General features: G+C 39.9%; 1 protein-coding gene across 2 annotated transcripts in view; it reads right to left on the bottom strand.

The window, feature by feature from the left end:
• Positions 1-7,116: 7,116 nt before the first annotated feature.
• The window catches only part of CCDC125 (coiled-coil domain containing 125), a 53,661-nt gene continuing 38,332 nt past the window's right edge, over positions 7,117-22,445 (bottom strand). For both annotated transcript variants that reach the window (XM_012555015.2, XM_023729568.1), the window contains 5 exons: positions 18,557-18,675; positions 15,047-15,154; positions 13,643-13,817; positions 9,170-9,300; positions 7,117-8,144 (listed from right to left, as the gene is read on the bottom strand). In XM_012555015.2, the coding sequence (XP_012410469.1) occupies positions 7,836-8,144; positions 9,170-9,300; positions 13,643-13,817; positions 15,047-15,154; positions 18,557-18,675 (842 nt within the window). In that variant the 3' untranslated portion in view covers positions 7,117-7,835. The remainder of the gene's footprint in view (positions 8,145-9,169; positions 9,301-13,642; positions 13,818-15,046; positions 15,155-18,556; positions 18,676-22,445) is intronic.

The raw sequence follows: 22,445 nt of genomic DNA, 5'->3' as shown, positions 1-22,445 counted from the left end.
TCCTAGTCTGAGGGAACACTGATGAGAAGGCCAAGAGAGAGAGAAAGCCTTCCGCTGGAGCTGACACCCTGAATTTGGACTTTTAGCCTACTTTACTGTAAGGAAATAAACTTCTCTTTGTTAAAACCATCCACTTGTGGTATTTCTGTTGTAGCAGCACTAGATGACTAAGACACTTGCTATACATAGCCACACAGTTATTTCATAGCCTAGGTCCTCTGGAAGGCCTGAGGCAAGGATCAGGTACTACTGATGCTCTATTTAAAAGAAATAAGAAATAGCAATAGTAAGGAGGAGAGGCAGGGAAGAATTAAAGATCAATGCAGGTACACTGGTCACTGCTTCATAGCTAGCTGTGAAGAGAAGAGACAGCTGATTGCTCAGTAAGTGTACCCACTTGGCCACACTGGGCAGACAGTAAAGGAAAGCCATGCTTCAGAACAGTCTGGAAGTGAAAAAGAAGGAATTTTTCTTTCCATCTCCTGTTTCCCATTGGTCAACTTTCACAGGAGGTTAGCCGTCCTGCATTTCCAGGTTGCATTATCTGGCCCATTTGGCAGCCGCTTGGGAGCCAGGTCCCATGCCCATGATGTGTGTTTCATCCCAGGCTGGAAAGACCAGCAAAAGTCAAACTCAGGGCTAGGAACTAGCTGGTTCCAGCACTGCACTAAGCTGAGTTGGTTGGCTACTGCAGCAAAATAATAAGCATCCCCATGGAGGAGTGATCATGGTGGCAATTACAGCAGAGTACGTAGCTAAGGGTCTAAGAGAGAACAATGCTGAGGGAAGCTGAAGTTGTTCACAAAATGTCTAACATATGCATTTTGCTTTATTCACTTGATATATCTTAGACAGCACACTATATAAATGCATAGAATATTCCATTGTATAGTTGTACAATAATTTATATAAACATTTTTGTATCAATAGAGCTTTGTATTGTTTGCAGCCATTTGCTTTTGCAAACATCTGTAAAAGAAATTCCTACATACATATAGGACAAAATTGCAGCTGGATCAAATATGAGCTTTCTGAAATTTTTAAAACTTTTTATTGTAAAATATAAAGTGCATACATCTTTTGTCTTTCCTCTATAATTGTAATTAAAGTAATATGTGTCCTTACAATTTTCAAATAGAGAAATATAGACTAAAGTTGCCTTTCATGCCCTTCTCCCCTCCTCTTTACTACACCTCCCACCAGAAACCACAACCTTTCAAAGTTTGGTGGGTAGCCTTCCAGACTTCTCTTTACATGTACGTGTGTGTGCACATGTGCGCATGATGTATGTATCAACTCCCTAAATAACAGTATGAATGCATACTACTTATTTTTAATTTGTGAGAATCTTCTATGGAATTATGTACAGATGTACCTCACTGTGTTTCAGTAACTGCATAGTATTTCAAAGTATGGATGCACCATAACTGACCTAATGATTTCCTTGTGGGCATTTAGGTACTTAAAGAGTTTTTTAACTAGTCCAAACAATGCTGCAACGATATCCTCGAGCAGTAGCTTCTGTGGCACTTGTGTAGTTTTTAAGGGATGAGATTAATAACTCAAATTTAAATGGAAATATGACTTCTGACACTAGCAGCATCTTCCAATAGTAGTTCAGCAATGTATTAATAGATGCTTCTGAAGAAAAAAACAAAGGTACAATAACAAAAAATTGGGAAACAGTATTTCCTCCTTCCTGGAGATTCTCATTGCACACCATCATATTTAAGTTTCTGAGAAGTCCTGTGGTAAATAAATCTGTTGAACTTAATGAGATGTTTGAATTGGAATTTCCCACCAATTATAAAGATAAAATAGAAGGAAGTTTTAAGGTGAGGTGTCAGACCACCATGTTAAAATTTCAGCAGTGACGGAGAACTGGTTAACCCATTGCCGTTGAGTGGATTCCGACTCATAGTGACCCTATATATAGGACAGGAAAGAGTAGAACAGCCCTATAAGGTTTCCAAGGCTGTAAATATTTACAGAAGCAGACTGACACATCTTTCTCCAATGGAGCGGCTAGTGGGTTTGAACCACCGACCGTTTGATTAGCAGCTGAGTGCTTAACAATGGCACCACTGGGGCTCCTAGGAAAGAGTATTGGTTAGAGGGCTCTAAAACCCACCAGAAGGCTATAAAAGAGTTGTGAGAGTAAAGATTAAGGTTTCTATGAGAAGAATGTTTTGAGAGAACCATTGGAGTGCTGCAAATCTCATCCCTGGGCAGAGGGAAGGAAAGAGGGGTTTCGGTTTTCACCTTAAGTCTAGTGGGAGAGGCTTCAATGAAACGACTCAGAAAGCTTGATGTACTCATAGTAGTTGGAGGACAGAGGTTTGGCTAAACGATCTCCAAAATTCTTTCCATTCCTAAATGTCTATGTAAGTAAGCTGAAGATCTTTGCAAACTGTATAGTACTTCATAAATATATTTAAAAGTCCATACATAAACTTAAATAGTTGAATGACTGTTTATTTTATTGTACTTTAGATGAAGGTTTACAGAAAAAACTAGCTTCTCATTAAACAGTACACATACTGTTTTATGACATTGGTTAACAACCCCACAACATGTCAACACCTTCCCTTCTCGACCTTGGGTTTCCTATTACCAGCTTTCCTGTCCCCTCCTGCCTTCTAGTCCTTGCCCCTGGGCTGGTGTGCCCTTTTAGTCTCATTTTGTTTTATGGGCCTGTCTAATCTTTGGCTGAAAGGTGAACCTCAGGAGTGACTTCATTACTGAGCTAAAAAGTTGTCCGGGTGCTATACTCTCAGGGTTTCTCCAGTCTCTGTCAGGCCAGTAAGTCTGGTCTTTGTGACTCAGAAACGTGTTCTACATTTTTCTCCAGCTCTGTCCTGGACCCTCTATTGAGATCCCTGTGAACGACTAGATATTTAAATGATTATTGGATGGCATGCCTATAATTAGTCCTTTCTGCTTAAGCTCTTTGTCCAGGACACCAGTGCTACCTGGTATAAACTAACTACAATCACTGATGTGCTCTGGGAGAATATTGTTTCCTTCCCCAGAGCTTTGTAAAAGCAACTAATTTCAGTAGCTGGAAAACACCACAGTGTATAAAGAATTTCAGGAGATGAATTAAAGAAATAATGAGCAGGCGTACTTGGTAGAAGAAACAGTCCTGGGGTAGATTTAACAGTGAGGATTGGGATATGAGGTTTGTAACAAGGTCAGAAGAGTTAAAATGTATTCATGTTTGTGTCTGCAGGCCCATCAATGAAAACTATAAGCTAGCTAAAATAACTTCTTGGACATAAAGCAAGATGGCAACTGAAGTCATCAATGAATGAAAATACTAAAATATTACCATTGAATGTAATGTATCCTCTCACCCTTATATCGAAAAAGAACAGCAAAAGGGAAAGTGTCTTAGGCTGGGTTCTCTAGAAAATCAAAATCAGTGAAGTGTGTATATATTTATGTATATAGAGATATATATCAAGGAAATGGCTCACACAGTTGTAGAGGCTGGAAATTCCCAAGTCTGTGGGTCAGGTGTCAGGCTGGAAGCTTCTCCTGACTCATGTAGCTGCAGGGGCTAATGAATCCAAGATCGGCAGGTCAGACAGCAGGCTGCTGGCTCACAGGCTGTGGAGGCTGACGAAGGCCCAAGATCGGCCAGTAAAACAGAAGCCCACTGGCTCACAGACTGTGGAGGCTGACAAATCCCAAGACTGGCAGGTAAGCTGCTAGCTCAAGTCTCAATAACCAGAGGTCCAGTGAGGAGCCAGCTGCAGGATCTAGAGCAAGTAAAAGCCAGCAAGCTTTGCTAGAAAGTCCACATATATTGGATACAAGCGACAACCCCCAAGGAAAGTCCCTTTCAACTGATTGGCTGCTCATAGCAGATCTCATAGGTGATTACATTATACCACATCTCATTATGGAGGTGATTACATCATTAAATAGCTGCAAATGAAATCATAACTGCCAAACCACTGAGAATCATGGCCCAGCCAAGCTGATACACAACCTTAACCATCACAGAAAGGAAAAATGATTAACTAAAACTAGACTTCACACCCAAAGAAACAATGAAGAAATGAAGCACTAACAAAGAAACAAGCTATAGTTTTTTAAAAGGTAATATTTTCCATGAATTATCAGTTTAGGTGAAAAGCATATAAAGAATTTAAAATATCCCAAATAGTAGTGCACTGGTAAAACATTAATATTTTAGGAGAAATAAAGCCTTTTCCTGAAGAAATATAATTCTCCAGGCAATAACTATGACTTTCCTAATTCTTGTAAAATAGATGATCAACAGTTATTAAGCAAGACCAATCAGATAATATAAATAAGAAACTTACTGAAGTGCCAAATTCCTGGGCCATGACATCCACCTCACATGATGCAGCAAGGATTCAATGAGAGTCAAAAGTAAAGCATCTTGTAGAGAGGTCCTCACACCTGAGACCCTCTGGTATAAAATGTCATCTTCCCCACCTGGGCTGGCAGTTCTTTTATGATCAAAGTCCTGAAATACCACTCTCCCTTTTCATTCCTCATATTTGAAGAGCACTTGTCTCTCTGACTCGTTGCAAAGAGGATTTACAGTAGCTGATAAAGAGGCACAGGTAAGTAGTACAGAGCTTGTTAAATTCATTTTCAAAACTCTTCACATAATGTAAAATGACTTGGCAGAGGCATGAGACCTCCTCTAACTTCACGAGAGAGAGGAGAGAATCACCATCAATAGTCCAATGCTGGTTCCTATGAAGTGGAAGTCATACCTCCTCTCCAATCTTTTTACCAATTCTGACACCAGCCATTCCTCCCACTGTACCCTCTACTTCTCTGCTGGGTTGAATAATTCGTTGCAATGGCCACACACAACTCATAGACCATACTCACAGTTATGGGGTTTATTAGGAAAGCAGCAGGTTAAAATTCAGGATCAGGGACAACTCAGAATACAGTTCTTATATCAGGATAGCCTCTTCTCAGCCATGCCCACAGGCAGGCCTCTCTCTAGCCCTCGGCCCCTCAGCCCAGGCTCTGCCCTTCTCAGGCAAGTTTTAGAAAGCTCCTTAGCTTCACCAATAAGTGCCAGAGGTATCCCACTTTGCCAGTAAGCCTTGGCCCAAAGGCATTCAGCATTCTAGCTCCGTGGGTCAGCAAGCCTAGCTCTGCTGACAAGTGCCTAGAGACACCCAACTCTGCCAACAAGGCTCTTGCCCGAAGGTGCTCAGCTCTCTCGCTCCATGGGTTGGCAAGCCTAGCTCTACCAAGTGCCCGTAGGCACCCCACTCTGCCAGCAAGCCTCCCGCCCAAAGGAACTAAGCTTTCTCGCTCTGTGGGCCAGGAAGCCCGCTGCGCCATCTCCTGATTCTGCTGACTCTGTGCTGCCGTTTCCCTGCCACTGCTTCTTGCCATCTCTTGCCATCTCCAGTGTTACAGCTCTCACTGTCTCCTGAATCTGGAAGGTTTTCATCTCAGGAATCCTGGGTCCAAAGACACGCTCCACTCCTAGCTCTTCTTTTTTGGTTGTAGTAAAGTCCCCCCTTTTCTGCCTCTGGGATGGCTCATTTTAAGCCTAGCGGGATGATAAAACTTACCAGTCCCTTCATTAGGGTTCTGTACACCTTATTTGCATGGCCCCACCCCCACAAGGGTGCCACGTACCTTTTTTACATTATTAACAAGATAGCCAATCCCCTTGGTGGGCTACATTAGGTTTCCATATACCTCATTTGCACAGTCCCACCCAATCTTTTGGTGGGAGTTACAAGACCATGGCTGGAAAGGCCATATAAAAGCGATCCATTGCACCACACATAGCTAGAATGAGTTTTCTTTATGATTATACTTGATTCCACAAATTGATTTCCACTCACTACTGGATATATTCTCCAACTGCTGCTTTCGGGGGGCTAAATTTTAATTTTTATTGAAAAATAAACACGCAGCTAAGACTGCATTTTAGGCAAATTAGTGGTGAAAGAAAATTTAAAAAGCAAGCAACAGAGAAAAAGTGTTTCTATACCAGCAGTACAAATAAATAGTCTGGATAATACACCGTTATGCAATAGTACAACTTTAATAACATAGTGTTAACTGTCCGTAGTCTGTGCATAGTTCAACTCCATACTTCAGCTTCTCAAGATGTAGTAACATATACATAGCCCTTTTCAGTATTGTTAAATAATCCCAAAACTTTCCTTTCCTTACCTAATGTTAAATAATTGTATAAACTAGGTCTATGTATAGTTTATATCCTATTTCATTGACCTGGTGGTACCATTCTGCTTTAATTAATGTTTGTATTACTATCAGGACAATACATTTTAATACCTGGTAGCAGTAGTTCCCCATCATTCTTCCTTTTTTTCAGAATGTATTTGTTAAGCTTTCAGCTTTTATTAATGCCAACTAAAATATCATCCCTTTTAACACAACTATAAATGACTTATATTGCTACCTTATAAACCTAATGTTATCTATTTAAGTAGTATTCACATAATCATCTTTTTTCACTGTAGATCATTAATTAGTTTTATAACTGCCGACAACATACTGCATCTCCTTTGACATACTGTAATGCTGTTAACATAGCAATATTCTTAAAAGTTATTAAAGATTATTATCATGTGTCTTAGTTATCTAGTGCTGCTGTAACAGAAATACCACAAGTAGACAGCTTTAACAAAGAGAAATTATTCTCTCACAGTCTAGGAGGCTAGAAGTCCAAATTCAGGGCACCAGCTCCAGGGAAAGGCTTTCTTTCTCTGTTTGCTTGGGGAGAAAATCCTTGTCATCAATCTTCCCCTGCCCTAGGAGCTTCTCAGCACAGGGACCCTGGGTCCAAAGGGCGCACTCCCCTCCTGGTTCTTCATTCTTGGTGGCATGAGGTCCCCCTGTCTCTCTGCTTGTTTCTCTCTTTTATATCTCAAAAGAGACTGACTCAAGATACAACCTAATCTTGTTGACTGAGTCCTGCCTCATTAACATAACTGCCTTTAATCCATCTCGTTAACATAATAGAGAGAGGATTTACAACACATAGGAAAATCACATCAGATGACAAAATGGTAGACAATCACACAATACTGGGAATCATGGCATAGCCAAGTTAACACACATTTTTGGGGGACACAATTTAATCTATAACACCATGTAACATCTGTAGAGAAAATAAAACTAAATGGCCTAAAATTCAGCATCAAAACCAAAAAATTAATTCAAAATGGTCTGATTGCCAGAATTCTGTGCAGACCTAGTTACAAAATGTCACCATTCTGACAAAAAAAGAAGGCTATGGAGGTAACCAGCAATGACTCTGAATATACTTTTATCAAAGTCCCATCATCATAATTTTTTTTATTGAGGTTAAGGAAATTGTTATTACTGTACATTGCAAATAAAAAAATCCTGAAAAAGGCAAATAAATCAAGATAAGTGTATTTTGAAAATTAACATCAGTCACTCCTAAGCATTGTTACTTCTTAAGATCAATAATTTACCTTGGTATATTGTTGCTTTAGCCAATTTATATTCCTATATCCTTATAAACCAAACCAAACCCATTGCCATCGAGTCAATTCCGACTCAGAGCAACCTTATACAGTCTACCTAAATAGTTAAACAATTAGTTTTTTAGTTTTTTCCTACAAATTATTTTTTGTTTTGTTTTTAAGATTTCTGCAAACTGAAAAAGTCATAAAATATATTGATGTAACAAATTAAAAAAAAACACAGAACACTAATAAATTTCTTGTAAAATATGTTCCCATAACATCTGATTATTTAAGCTGCCTCCTAAAATTCAGAAATACCTGGAAAACATACAACTTCTCAAGGTGTAGCGACATTCAAAATATGATATCTGATGGCAAAGAACGGGACTTTTTAAGAGTTCTTGTGTAGTTTTGATCTGTTTGAGGGTGCTGGGCTGAACAAATGCAGCCCATGGAATTAAACATTTGGACATTTGAGCATATCGGATCATGCACAGCAGACAGTTCTGAAGTTTTATGCCAGGGCTTTTTGAATGGAAAGGTCTCTTTCATAGCATTTTTTTCTTTATTCTGTTTTGAGGCAGTGTCTTTGTCTTCCAATGCCCGAGCAAGCATGTAACTAACTTTTCTTTGATGGGCCAAAGCTTCTTCTTTATCATTCAACTGCATAAACACAGATTAAAAATGTACCAGTCGGTCAATAAATCACAGAATATATAGCTACATTCAGAGAAAGGAATATTATAGTATTTTATAAAAATGTTCAGTCCTCAAATTTGTCAAGTCAATCGATGTGAATAAATTAATTAGGTGTCCACCAATTCCCAAGTATGATGCTAAATGTTATCAAGGAATTTTTTTTTTTTTTTAAAGAAAGAAGACAGTGTTCCTTTTATTGAAAATCTTGTAAGTCATCTGGGGGAAGATAAAAAAAAAGATATAGTATGTATATTTTCTTGTTGTTTGGTGCCATAAAAGTTGATTTTCAACTCATAGGGACCCCATGTGACAGTAGAACTGCCCCCATAGCATTTTCTTGGCTGTAATATTTATGGGAGCAGATCGCCAGGTCTTTCTCCCGCTGAGCCACAGGTGAGTTCAAACTGCCAACCTTTCCATTAACTAAAATATCAACGTGTACTTAATCTCTAAAAGAACATTTTTTTATATATAAAATTGTGTTTATATTTTATTTACAAACATAATTTTAACCCTCTCTCTAGAGATAAATACGCTGATAGAATGTGAGTCTCTCAGTGTCTTACTTTAATAATTTATGAAATGGAGATAACAGAACTGATTTGGGGGTTCTGGTAATGATCAAAGGATATAATGTTGGGGGGAATGACATTAAAAACTTTTAAAACACCTGAATAAATAGGTCTTGTCATGAACTGTATATATAAATGCAGAGAAAAAGGCTGGCTGGAGTTAGTTATGGGAGACCCCTCTTTTCAGAGGGAGAGCTTTAACCCTGCACAGAGAGAACATGGTATATTTTAAGAAAATATATGGGAAAAGTGGGAAGAACATTCAAAGAGTTTAAGGAGATGAAGATGATTAATTTGGAGGATGGTACTCCAACTGGGAAAAGGGCATGAAAGGGACGTATACAGCAACAAAGAGTTGAATTAATAGGAAATAGACCAGCTTAACCACAACCTCTAAATGAAAGCAAAAATACAAACCAAATCTATTAGCATCTTAAAGACTTCTTGAGGATTATCCTGGTCTTCAGTCTTCTTCGAACTGTTTTCTGAAGGGAGCATACCCAGCAGTTTCTGCCCTAAGGTCTTCTTACTCCTTTGTGATAGAAAGCCTAAAATGGAACATGAAAATCCAGATGAAACATAAAAATACAAAACTGATGTACTTCCAGTAAAATCGGTAATTATGAACAAAGGTTAATTAATTTCTAAATCAGTCAGGAATTGTCTTCTTCAGGAGACTTCTAGGACAGTTGATTCAGGCAGCAGAGTAGTGGGAAGAGCACAGATTTAGAGCCAGGATATCAAACGCAGGTGAGCAGGCCACTGTGTGAGAAAAACCGAGCACTGCCTTGCCTTATTGGCACAGCTACTACTTGGCTCCCACTGACAGCTGCCTAGTGAGAATGCAATCCGTATTACCACATCATCACAGTCTTCAAGAGAGCCAGAAACCCAGATTTTTATGTGAACTCTCCTTATGTTAAAAGGTCAGCCACTAATCCACATTATTTGAAAATACTGTGCAAAACATGTCTGCAGGCCACCCAAGGTGTTTGAGTCATGCAAACTGCTTTAGAGCCAGGAAGATCTGGGTTTAAATCCTCATTTAGCCACTTACTAGATGTATGATCTTGGATAAGTTACTTAAATTCTCTGAATTTCATTTTCCCCACAATGGGAAAATATTACAATGGGAATAATATTACCTACTTCTCAGTATTACTGTGACATTAAATATAACATAGTCGTGGAAGCACCTAGTCCAGGTAGTGGCATAATGTTTAATACTCCAGGTCTCCTGAAACATGTACACTCATGTCCATTCATAGAAAGGATGAATTTGTAGCAGAAGGTACAAAATTTGTAGATGTAAACAAAGAAAGGAGCCCTAGTGGCACAGTGGTTAAGAGCTCGGCTGCTAACCAAAAAGTCCACAGTTTGAATCCACCAGCCACTCCAATGGGGGAGTTCTACTCTGTCATATAGGGTCGCTATGAGTTGGAATTGACTGGATGGCAACAGGTTTGGGTTTTGGTTTTGAAGCAAAGAAAATTTCAAGAATGTCTTTAAAAAAAGAAATGTGTTTATAACCTCTCTCAGAACTTGTCTAATAATCTCTTATAGCAAGAAGTTCATACCGTGTTAACCAAACATAAAATCACCTGTAACAATCATACTGCATCCCTTCAGATTATTGAAATACACTAATAAAAGGAACCAGTCTTACCACTAAGAAACTCAGAAAGAGCTGCTGAAACTGGTAGGGACTCATCAAAGCCTTTCCGAGATGAACTGGTTATTCGAAAGGCTGCTTCCTGTCTTGGTGCCTCACTGAGACAAAAGGATTGGGGCTATAGTTCCCAGAGCCACATTTTCTATGGAAAAACTCCTGAGGTTTATCAACTGCTGAGAAAGACAGGGATTCTGGAATATTTCAGCCCTTACTCAGGTGCTGAAATGAATGTGAATCTACCTCTTAAGAAAAACCCTGGCAAATACCCATCACCACTGAGTCAATTCCAACTCATAGTGACCTGTAGGACAGAGTAGAACTGCCCCATAGGGTTTCCAAGGAGCGGCTGGTGGTTTCGAACTGCCAACCTTTTGGTTAGCAGCCAAGCTCTTAAGCCACTGTGCCACCACTGCTCCATTGCCTATATAGTACTATCGTTATTGCCTACTTACAGGCAAAGCTGGGGCTTTCCCGTACAGGTGACAGAATGTCACAAGCACATAAGATTATTTTTCTCTCCTTTTCCTCTCTCTCCCATCACTCTTCCTCCCCATCTATCATGGATTGAATTATGGCCCCCAAAAAATGTGTGTATCAATTTGGCTGGGCCATGAATCCTGGCATTGTGTGATTCTCCTATATGTTGTAAATCCTGCCTCTATGATGTTAATGAGGGAGGATGGGTGGCAGTTGTGTTAGTAAGGCAGGACTCAGTCTACAAGACTGGACTGTGTCCTGAGGCAATCTCTTGAGATATAAAAGACAGGAGTGAGCAGAGAGACAAGGGGACCTCATACCACCAAGAAAGCAGTGCCAGAAGCAGAGCATGTCCTTTGGACCTGGAGTCCCTGCACAGAGAAGCTCCTAGTCCGGGGGAACACTGAAGAGAAGTCCGACAGAGAGAGAAAGCCTTTCCGTGGAGCTGACACCCTGAATTTGGACTTCTAGCCTACTTTACTGTGAAGAAATAAATTTCTCTTTGTTAAAGCCATCCACTTGTATTTCTGTTGTAGCAGCACTAGATGACTAAGACACCATCTAAACAAACAACTAAAACCTGATTTCCAAAGGGATCTGCCTTCAATTAATAACACAATGCCATGGCTCCCCTGGATAGCGTAAACAGTTAAGCCACGCTGGACTACTAGCCGAAAGGTTGGTGGTTTGAAACCACCAAGAGGCACCTCAGAAAGCAAGCCTGGCAATCTGCTTCTGAAAGGTCACAGCCTTGAAAAACCCAGGAGCAGTTCTACTCTGCACACACGGGGTCGCCATGAGTCAGAATCAACACAATGGCAACTAACAACAACAAATAACACAATGCCAAAGCTGCCCTCAAAGAGTATATACCATTGAACATTTTGCAATACAGCTTCTAGCAAGGGCCTAGCTGAGAGAAGTGCTTGAGGAAAATCACCCACATGTACATTGTCCATGGTAGTCCTAGATATTCTTAGTGTTTTCCAACAATTCCTACAAAGCTAAACACACAGACCATTTTAGCTTTTTTCCCTGGTAAAATTAGCTACTCTTGAGTTGGACTTTGAGGCTATACCTTCAGCTTTTATCAAGAGATTATTATAAAAAGCAGCCATATAAAAATCAATTTTGTATTTATTATAATTTGTTGCTGAGGGCTTGGTCATTACATTTGCTCAATGGCCTATGTAAGTCTCACATCAGAAATTTTAGAATTTAATGTCAGGACAAATATGGAGTGCCTTTTTGAGAATGAGAGGTGTGAAACATATTTTCCCTTTTGCTCTGACTTCCATCTGATGAACACTGTAAATATACAGCTTTTATTATCTGCTTTTACCTACTTTCAGAGTTCTGATTTACTACTTCCATTTTTCATTATCCCTATAAGCCACTGTTTACTCTATCAGGAAACAGATGGGGTAAAGTTTACTTAATGAAGCTAAAATCCACAAGGGTTGACCCATATATTACTGAAACATACTGCTTGAAAATAAATATTTCAAACAAAGTAAGTATCCACTATTAAATATTTTATTAATATTAAAGACGCTTATTAGTCCTGAAGTTCACCTGACTGTAACAGATACTGGAGAAGGATTATGAATTTGAAATATAAAAAAAAAATCTAGAAATACAGTCATGTCAGAATTTGCATGCTAAAACATTTAAACTTATTATAAACTTCAATTTAATTTTTCTTTACTCATAAATGATTTCAAATTATAATTTACTTGGCATTTTTTAATTGGCATATTTAACTGAAACTGAAAAATACTGATAAATGAAAATTGATATTGACTAGAGAAACTAAAATTTCTACAGCATAAGTTACATTGTTTATATGGAATCTATTTCAACTGTAATATTATTTTCTTGTGCTATTTTTATATATTTTGTTTACATTAATACAATAATACTAACAAATGATCATGACTTTTTGATAGGTTTGTGAACCAAAACCTAAATATAAACTTCTATTCCATTTTTTTATAAAAATATTTGGTTTCCTAACACAAGATTTTTTTTCTCTACCCCTAAATATCTCTTCCAGAATCACACATTTCAATAAAGTTTAATTAGATAGACACATTTAATGTTGAGTTTTACTGTCATTTTCATATTATTTCCTTCTTGGCCATTCCTCTTTAATCACTGAGCACTCTTACATATTTTGTTCACTAAACCTAGTCTTTTTTTTCCCCTTTGTGATTCTCTGTATTTTTTCAGACACTAAACCTGGTCTTAATGGAGTCCCCGGGTGGCACAAATAGTTAAGCACTCAGCTACTAACCAAAAGGTTGGCGGTTAGAACCCACTTAAAGGTGCCTTGGAAGACAGGTCTGGTGATCTGCTTCTGAAAGGTCACAGCCTTGAAAACCGTATGGAGCAGTTCTACTCTGCACACATGGGGTTACCAGGAGTCAGAATCAGCTCAATGGCACTAACAACAACAAACCTGGTCTTGTTTAAATGAAACAGAAGAATAGTAAAAAAGAGATTCTCCTGTTATTTTATTGTTTTGTTGATCCCAGTAGCTCATCTGCATCTTAACATTCAGTGTTCCCATTTTCTCCACAGTTGCTAAATTTGACATAAGTCACAACTATAAGTGAATCATTTTAGTTATATTATCCCACGTGGGTTTAACCATGCCCAATTAATCAATATAATTAGCTGATTATAATCAAAAACAACTAAAAGCACATCTGATTGTTGTCATTATAATTCATAGTTACCATCCTCTTTAAGGTGCTTCCAATTTATCTGTTTTGTTGCTTTTTTACACATTTTATCCATTTGTGTCAATCTTAGTGCCTGGTCATTTTTCCTCATTAATTGTTGCTCAAATGCAATTCTGAATGCGTCTGCCATTATGTAAGCTTCTTCTTTACTCTTCTGTAAAAGTTCCAACTGTTTTTGAAAAAAAGTTTGGGAGGTATCAGAGGCAAAACCAGAACTATTCTTGCCTGAAGGCTGAGTATGACTAGCAGTCTCCCTGTTTCCAGTCACGCTCGGTGCCTAACACAGGTCTATTGCCTTGGATCCCTTTCAGCTACTTAGACTAATTAGTACTTGCTGATTCTCTTCTGCAGTAGCTGCCCACTCTGAACTAGATCATCAGCAGTTTCCCTTGTGGTGCCTGTCAACTCCCTGCTAATCTAACTCTTGGACCTCACTACTCTAGACTGGCCCTGTGTGCATCCTGCCCAAATTCCAGGAGGAAGGGCCCAATGAGAAAGAAGAAAGGATGGCAAAGGCTACATTAGAATTCTGTCTTGTGCCATTCCAGACAATAACACCAAAAATAATTGTGAATACCACCTTTGAATATCTCCCGTCGCTGACCCTGACTCTCATCTATGTCATCTTATGCTTATAACCATACTTTCTTTTTTTCTCAGTGAATTGCTAATGTTTAGCTGTTAGCTTTCTATACTCTCTGAAGACTTTAATTCAAATCCCTACCTTCAGTAAAGGTAAAAGGTTTTAGAACTACATGCACTGTATTTGTAAGTCAAGCCTAATTTTAATGGCAACTACCATTTGATTAAATGCCTGACATGTACATGGCACTGTGCTAAACACTATATGCCCATTTATTCTATTCCCCATACTAACCTTCCAAGGTAGTCACCGCCCTCTGTTTATTATATGAGAAAACTAAGACTTAACTTGTCCAAAGTCACACAGCTAGGAAATGATGGAGCTATGATTCAAATCTAGGTCTGTCTGGCACGAAGTTATTTCCCCATACCTTGCTGCCTTTCTGATAAATTTATCTTTCCATTAATCAATGTTGCTTTTCCTAGCAATTTTAAGAAGCATAAATGTGCCTTTTTCTTCTATTACATAGTAATTTTAGGGCCATGTATAGATAAGAGAAATACAAATTCAGGAAATATTAATGACAAACTTAGGTAAGCAACTGTACATGGCTTCAAATATTATGTCAAGTACTATTAGTATTTTGGAACCATGCAAACAAAATCTAGTTTATACGTTAATTCTATCATATAAAATTAAGCATAAATTCCATAGACAGTGATTGCTAAAATGAAGTTAATTACTGCAGATACTTCCATTTATTCTATTAATAGAGAAACAAATCCAAAGCTTTGGCTGTTTTGATAATGCAATACCTCTTGTTTGAGCTGAAGAAGCAGTTTGCGAGCAGACGCTGCCATTTTGGCGCAGGAACAGGGGCTCCCTCCAGGACCATGACAAAGGCAGGCTCCAAGGACTGCAAGCTTTAAATTCAAAAGCATTACTCCCATCACTAAGTGTCACACTGCTTTAGTGCACAAAACACAAGGGCACCCACATACATAACTATGAACATTACTATTCAAACATCTGATCCAAAGAAGCTAGAAAGGGAAAAAAATAGAAGAAAGAAAGCTGCGACTAGGATTTAAAGAGCCAGGTGACATTAATCACAAGTGAGGAAAGACTGTTATTACTTGGAACAAAAAACATAAAGGAATTCTTCCTTCCTTCTTTTCACTCTTAAAACCTTTAGCCTTGGCATCAGTCTCCTAGTTATGAGTCCTTAACACTCACATCCACAATGTGGATCTCCTGAGACAGGGCTTTTCCCCGACGCCAGCATTCACCACTGCCAGTTCCCACCAGGGAGAGCTGCGTGCTCAGATATAAGGAGTGAGTTTTTTTTTGTTTTTTTTAAATTGTAGTTTAAGTGAAAGTTTACATTTCAAGTTAGTCTCTCATACAAAAATTTATACATACATTGTTATGTGACCCTAATTGCTCTCCCTATACTGTGACAGCACACCACTCCTTTCCACCCCTGATTCCCCGTGTCCATTCAACCAGCTCCTAACCCTCTCTGCCTTCCCAGCTCACCTCCGGACAGAAGCTGCCCATTTAGTCTCATGTATCTACTTGAGCTAAGAAGCACACTCTTCATGAGTATCATTTTATGTCCCACAGTCCAGTCCAATCTATGTCTGAAGAGTTGGCCTCGGGAACTGTTTCAGTTCTGCGTTGAGAGAGAGTCCGGGGGCCATGCTTTTTGGGGTTCCTCCAGTCTCAGTCAGACCAGTAAGTCTGGTCTTTTTTGTAGAATTTGAGTTCTGCACCCCACCTTTCTCCTGCTCCATCAAGGACTCTCTGTTGTGTTCCTTGTCAGGGCGGTCATTGGTGGTAGCCAGGCACCATCTAGTTCTTCTGGTCTCAGGCTGAGGAAGTCTCTGGTTTATGTGGCCCTTTCTGTCTTTTGGGCTAATACTTTTCTTGTGTCTTTGGTACTCTTCATTCTCCTTTACTCCAGGTGGTTGGGACGAATTGATGCATCTTGCTAGCTTTTAAGACCCCAGATGCCACTCACCAAAGTAGGATGCAGAACATTTTCTTAATAAACTTTGTTATGCCAATTGACCTAGATGTCCCCTGAAAGCATGGTCCCCAGACCACCCCCCCAGCCCCTGCTACTCTGACCCTTGAAGTGTTTGATTGTATTCAGAAAACTTCGTAGCTTTGGTTTAGTCCAGTTGTGCTGACTACAGAAATAAGGAGTGAGTTTTAATGTTAATGTAGAAAACATAATCATCTTCCCCACCACTAAGAAAATACTCTGTAATCCTGTAACATGTTCTTACATATGTGTTGGCTGATCCACTGTTTGGAATTGCCTGTGGCCCTGATCCCTCAAAACCCATGCATCACAACAAAGAAAACATTCTACACATGGGTCACTCCTGATTGACCACTGTAGCTGGACTAAAAGTAAGTAGTTTACATCTTTTACCCACGCAATTAACCACAAGTTAATTTCACAGCATATTCCAATTACTTCCAATATAAAGGGGGCAGTCTGTGCAACATATTGTGCCATATATTTTAAAGTTTCATGTGGAACTTATTATAAAATCATTGTCTAAGCTTCTCGTTGCTGTAAATTCCACATTGATAGGCTGATTGAAAATAAAATCCTATTTTAGAGATATTTAGAGAGGAAGCTTCCACTGCCTCCCGTAGTGTAAAGGCCATTTCAGAAAACTCTTCCTCATAGCAAAGGTAATTGTGAAGCAAAGTTAGCTCTCAGTTGACTGGACAAATGGTGAACATGTGGCAAACAGGTAATTTCCTTTTTTACTCTCCCACTCCTAAAAATCACACCTTACCAAAGCTGCCAAGAGCAGCTAAGAGCTGGGAAGGGCCAATATAAAAATGTGAGGCTTTGGCAAGGATCTCTGAATCCTAATTCTACTTCTTTACCTTGGCTCTTCATTAACTGGGTCAAGGCCCTTTCCTGTTTGGCCTAAAACACCCTTTTCCTGAATGTTCTCTCAATTGAGCTTTTTTGGTTTTTCCTTCTTCCTATTACACTAGTTTTCCACCCATGGCAATCAACAGAGCATAGTGTTTAAAAGCATAGACTCTAAACCCAGACTACCCAGGGGGCAAATCCCAGCTCCACCACTTACAAGCTGTGTGACATTGGACAAGTTACTTAACCTCCCTGTGCCTTGTTACCTCATTTCTAAAATGGGGATTATAATAGTACCACCTCATGTGGTAGTTGTGATAATTAAATGTATAGCACTTAAAACAATATCTGGCACTTATTAAGGAGACCTAGTGGCATAGTGGTTAAAGCTCAGCGCTAACCAGAAAGTCAGCAGTTCGAATCCACCAGCCACTCCTTGGAAACCCTATGGGGCAGTTCTACTCTGTCCTGTAGGGTCGCTATGAGTTGGAATCAACTCAACGGTATGAGTTTTTGGTTGGTTTATGAGTGTTTGCTATTATTAATAATTGCTTTTTAAAAAGTTCTACTCAGTTAATGAGCACTGGACACTCTCGCCCCACTATTAGCTTCCTATTCTTTATGAGTCCTAGAACCCTTTTTCCCTTATTAGCCAAACTCCTACACTGAAAGACATTTAACATCCCAGCAGGCAGTTAGCAGCACACCAGCAGATCTGGGTTCTGAACCTGGCTCAACCTCAGACTGACCATGTCACCATGGGGAAGTAATCTCACCTAACTGAGCCTAAATTTCTGTCTCTCTAAACTGGGGATAGTAATCCCTGCTTTGTAGCCCTCACAAAACAACTACAAAGGTCAGATAAAATACTGTGTGTGAAAGTACTCTTCAACTGTAGGCCTCTTCCCAGATTATGAGACACTACTAACATACCTTCTGTTAAACCCAAAAACAAAAAACCCGTTGCTGTTGAGTCGATTCCAACTCATAGCGACCCAATAGGACAGAGTGGAACTGCCCCATAGGGTTCCCAAAGAGCAGCTGGTGGATTCGAACTGCTGACCTTTTGGTCAGCAGCCAAGCTCTTAACCACTATGCCACCAGGGCTCCATAGTGGTCTAGGCCTGGGAAAAGAGAGGCAGAGATCCTAGGAAGTTCTGTTAGAACTATGAAAATAAGAACCCCAAGGGGCAGTAAGTGGCCAGCACATTTACTAGTGTTCAAGAACGTCATGCTTGAGGGGCATGATACCAGTGAAGCTGGGAACTGAGCGGGGCATGACCCAGGGCCTCCCTCAGTCACACTCTCAAGTTACTAAGGATGCTGCTCCCCTAGCACATGTACCAAAAGGGCAATGGGGGGAAAGAACAGGAAAGGAGAACCTGTCCCTGCTGTTCTACTTTCATACATGCTTACTTACCTCTAGAGCTGAAACCTCTGTAAAGCAGCTGCTTTTACTATGGCACATGTTTTCCTGAGCCATCTTCTGCTGTTTAATATCAAGCATTGCAAGGGTCTCCAAGTACTGCTGATTCAAAACTAAGAAGAAGCATGTAAAAACAAGTGATGAGGTCTAACGACAGCCTCATCTAATCTAGTTACACCAACATTATATACTCATTTCTCATAGGCAGTACATATACAACAGACATGACCCACAACGGATGGCTCTATCTAGAAAATTATCCATAGAATACTGGATGTCAAATGAGATAATATATATGTAATTACATACTGGTAATATAGAATTACATTTGGTTCTTGTTTGCTCTTGGAAAATTTGTAGGAATTTCAAAAAGGGAACTGCAAAGGCAAATTATTCCGAGACTGCAGACATATATAACTAGATGATATTTATAGTATTAATGTCAAACATAGCAGCTATCCAAACTTTATCAGATTTTTCTCTTAGTTAAGAGTTTTCACAAAAGTCCCTCAAACCAAACATTGAGAACAAGAGGTGTTCTGCAATCTACTGGGAAGTAGAAATAGTAACTTTTCCCCTCTTATTGCAGGGTGTGGGGGAGGGAGCTGTGGTTATGAACAGAGTCTGTCACGAACAAAGGCACTGGACCTAATCTAACACAGCAGGAATTGCCACCTGCTCTAATGACTGGTTCTGGGAAGTACCAGCTGTGTGGGTAGATGTCCTCTAGAGGCACTGACATACTTCAGTTACAACTCTACAGCAAGTGTCTCTCTCTTCCCCATGACCTAACATATCTTTTGTCCCCTCCGAAACACCACTTTAAAATAGCTTCCGCTAAAAAGGGAGTGTCAGCATCTTCTCTTAAAATTTTATTAGAAGTTGATACCACCAAATTAGGGGGCGGGGCCAAGATGACAGAGTAGTCAGATGCTTCCAGTGGACACCCTTACAACAAAGACCCAAAAAAACAAGTGATTTGATTATATACAGCAATCTGGGAGCCCTGAACATCTAAGGCAAAATTGAGGGACCGGACTTAGTGGCAGGGGGAGGGAGAGACGGTTCGGAAGCAGCGAGGAGTTGCCATACCTGACCTGGTGAGAGCCTGAGCCCTTCAGGCCTGAGCAACTCGGGGGTGAGTGGTGAGGAAGACAAGCAGAGGTCCTTGGGAGGTGTGTTTTCTGCACCAGGAGAGACCCAGCGCCAGAGAGGCTACACGGCCACCCAGATCCAGTGAGAAGCAGCCCTCATCGGAGAAAGATAAGTACTTGCGCATGGCCTACAGCGGGAATCACAATACCCCCCTTAGGGAAAAACCTCTGTCATTTATCTCCCTGTTCCCTGCTCTGCACTGGGTCCCGGACTGGCTTCATCAATTGCCAAGTCCCCTGGGCCGGAAGTAGGATGCATCACATGCCCGGAGCCATTCTCCCTGCCTTGGAAAGTGAACAAATTAACAAACAGGAAAAAATAAGCTGCCGGCTCCCCTAACCCAGGAGCCCAGGTAGGCACAGCTCCTTTGCCTAGGCAGAGGCATAAGGGATCCATGGACTTTGAGTGCCTTTCCCCCTACATAGACTTGTATGGGCCCATCTCAACAGTGCAGGCCCTCATTACTGCAGTACAACAGGGTATATACCAGAACTCTAACTTCAACTGTTTCAGCTGTGAAGTGGCAGGTTCTTGACATTTGACACTGCTCTGCCCATTAAGCAGGGTCTTCACCTACCCACATCAGGGGCCTGAGGACTGGTGGCTCCACCCATTCTACCTAGCTACCTGTGATAGGGGCCCATGATAAGAGGTGCCCCCTAGTCCTTACAGCCAACAGCATTAGGTGCTCATGGTCCGGCTGCAAAACCCACCCACCTACGTGCTCTAGGGAACAGGGACACGCCTTCCTCCTGGTCCCTGCCTTGCTCAGAGTGTGTCCCCCTGCTGCAGCCAGATGCCTGTGCCTACACCAATCACCCATGCCTGTCTAGGACTGTGAGAGTCTACACCACACACTTGGTGGCTATCTACCTGGGCACCTGAGCTGAATCCACACAGGAGGAGTGGGCAGACTCCTGAGCTCACATACCTAGTAACAGATCTAAGCACCTGGTGACAGGACATTACAGCTTCAAAGGTGCCAATAATCAAAAAGCTCATACGAGCAGCCTATTTGGGCATATCAAAACAAAACAAGAAGTTAGGACACAGTAAGCAAACATAAAATGAATAAATATAATAACTTATTGATGGCTCAGAGACAACAGTCAATATCAAATCACATAAACAGGCAATCCATGATGGCTTCAGCAAGCTCCCTAAATAAAAAATATAGAAATTTTCCAGAGGAGGAAAACTTCTTGGAATTACCGGAGGCAGAATACAAGAGATTAATATACAGAACTCTTTAAGAAATTAGGAAGAAAATTAAGCAAAATGCAGAACACGCAATAGAGGAAATTAAAAAGATTAGAGAAGAGCATAATGACAAATTTAACAGGCTTCAGGAATTCATAGAGAGACAGCAATCAGAAATCAACAAGATTAACAATAAAATTTCAGAATTAGACAACTCAATAGAAAGTCATAGGAGCAGAACTGAGGCAATGGAAGTCAGAATTAGTGAGACTGAAGATAAAGCACTTTACACCAACTTATCTGAGGAAAAATCAGATAAAAGGATTTTAAAAAATGAAGAAACCCTAAGAATTCTGTGGGACTCTATCAAGAGGAATAACCAATGAGTGATTGGAACCAGAATGGGGTGGGGAGGATAACAGAAAATACAGAGAGAATTGTTGAACATTCGTTGGCAGAAAACGTCCCTGATATCGTGAAAGATGAGAAGATATCTATCCAAGATGCTCATCGAATGCCACATGAGGTAGATCCCAAAAGAAAGTCACCAAGATATATTATAATCAAACTTGCGAAAACCAAAGATAAAGGGAGAATATTAAGAGCAGCTAGGGATGAACGAAAAGTCATCTACAAAGCAGAGTCAATAAGAATAAGCTTGGACTACTCAACAGAAACCATGCAGGAAGGAAGGCAATGGGATGACATACATAGCGCCTTGAAGGAAAAAAACTGCCAGCCAAGAATTATATATCCAGCAAATGTAAGGCGAAATTAGGGCATTTCCAGATAAACAGAGGTTTAGGGAATTTGCAAAAACCAAACCAAAATTACAAGAAATACTAAAGGGACTCTTCCGATTAGAAAATCAGTAACATCAGATAACAACCCAACACCAGAACACAGCAGAGAGCAACCAGATATAAACGCAGATAGGGAACACACAAAAGTAAATCAAAGCTAAAACACTGAAAATAGGGAAACAGATGTCAATATGTAAAAGATGACAACATTAAAACAAAAAAGAGGGACTTAAAAAATGTAGACATAGATTTTTCAAATGGAGAGGAAGTCAAGGCGATAAAGAAATAAAACACTGGTATAATCTTAGAAAAATAGGGGAAAATATTAAGGTAACCACAAAGGAAACTAACAATCCTACAAGTCCAAATTAAAAACTAGAAAAATACAAAGACTCAGCAAACACAAAATCAACAACAATGAATAAGATGAAAAGAAAATACATAAAGAAAAACAACTCAGCACAGAAAATTAAGGGGAACAAAGAAACCGTGAACAACACACAAAAAAAGACATCAAAATGACAGCACTAAACTCGTATCTATCAATAACTACGCTGAATGTAAATGGACTAAATGCACCAATAAAGAGACACAGAGTGGCAGAATGGATTAAAAAACACGATTTGTCTATACGCTGCCTACAAGAGACATACTTTAGACTTAAAGACACAAACTAAAACTCCAAGGATGGAAAAAAATATATCAAGCAAACAACACTCAAAAAA

The sequence above is a fragment of the Trichechus manatus genome, unplaced genomic scaffold (genome assembly GCF_000243295.1).
Source record: "Trichechus manatus latirostris isolate Lorelei unplaced genomic scaffold, TriManLat1.0 scaffold00029, whole genome shotgun sequence".
In the NCBI taxonomy this organism is placed as follows: Eukaryota; Metazoa; Chordata; class Mammalia; order Sirenia; family Trichechidae; genus Trichechus; species Trichechus manatus.
The sequence above is the reverse complement of the archived record's forward strand: the minus strand, read 5'-3'. Positions and strand labels throughout refer to the sequence as shown.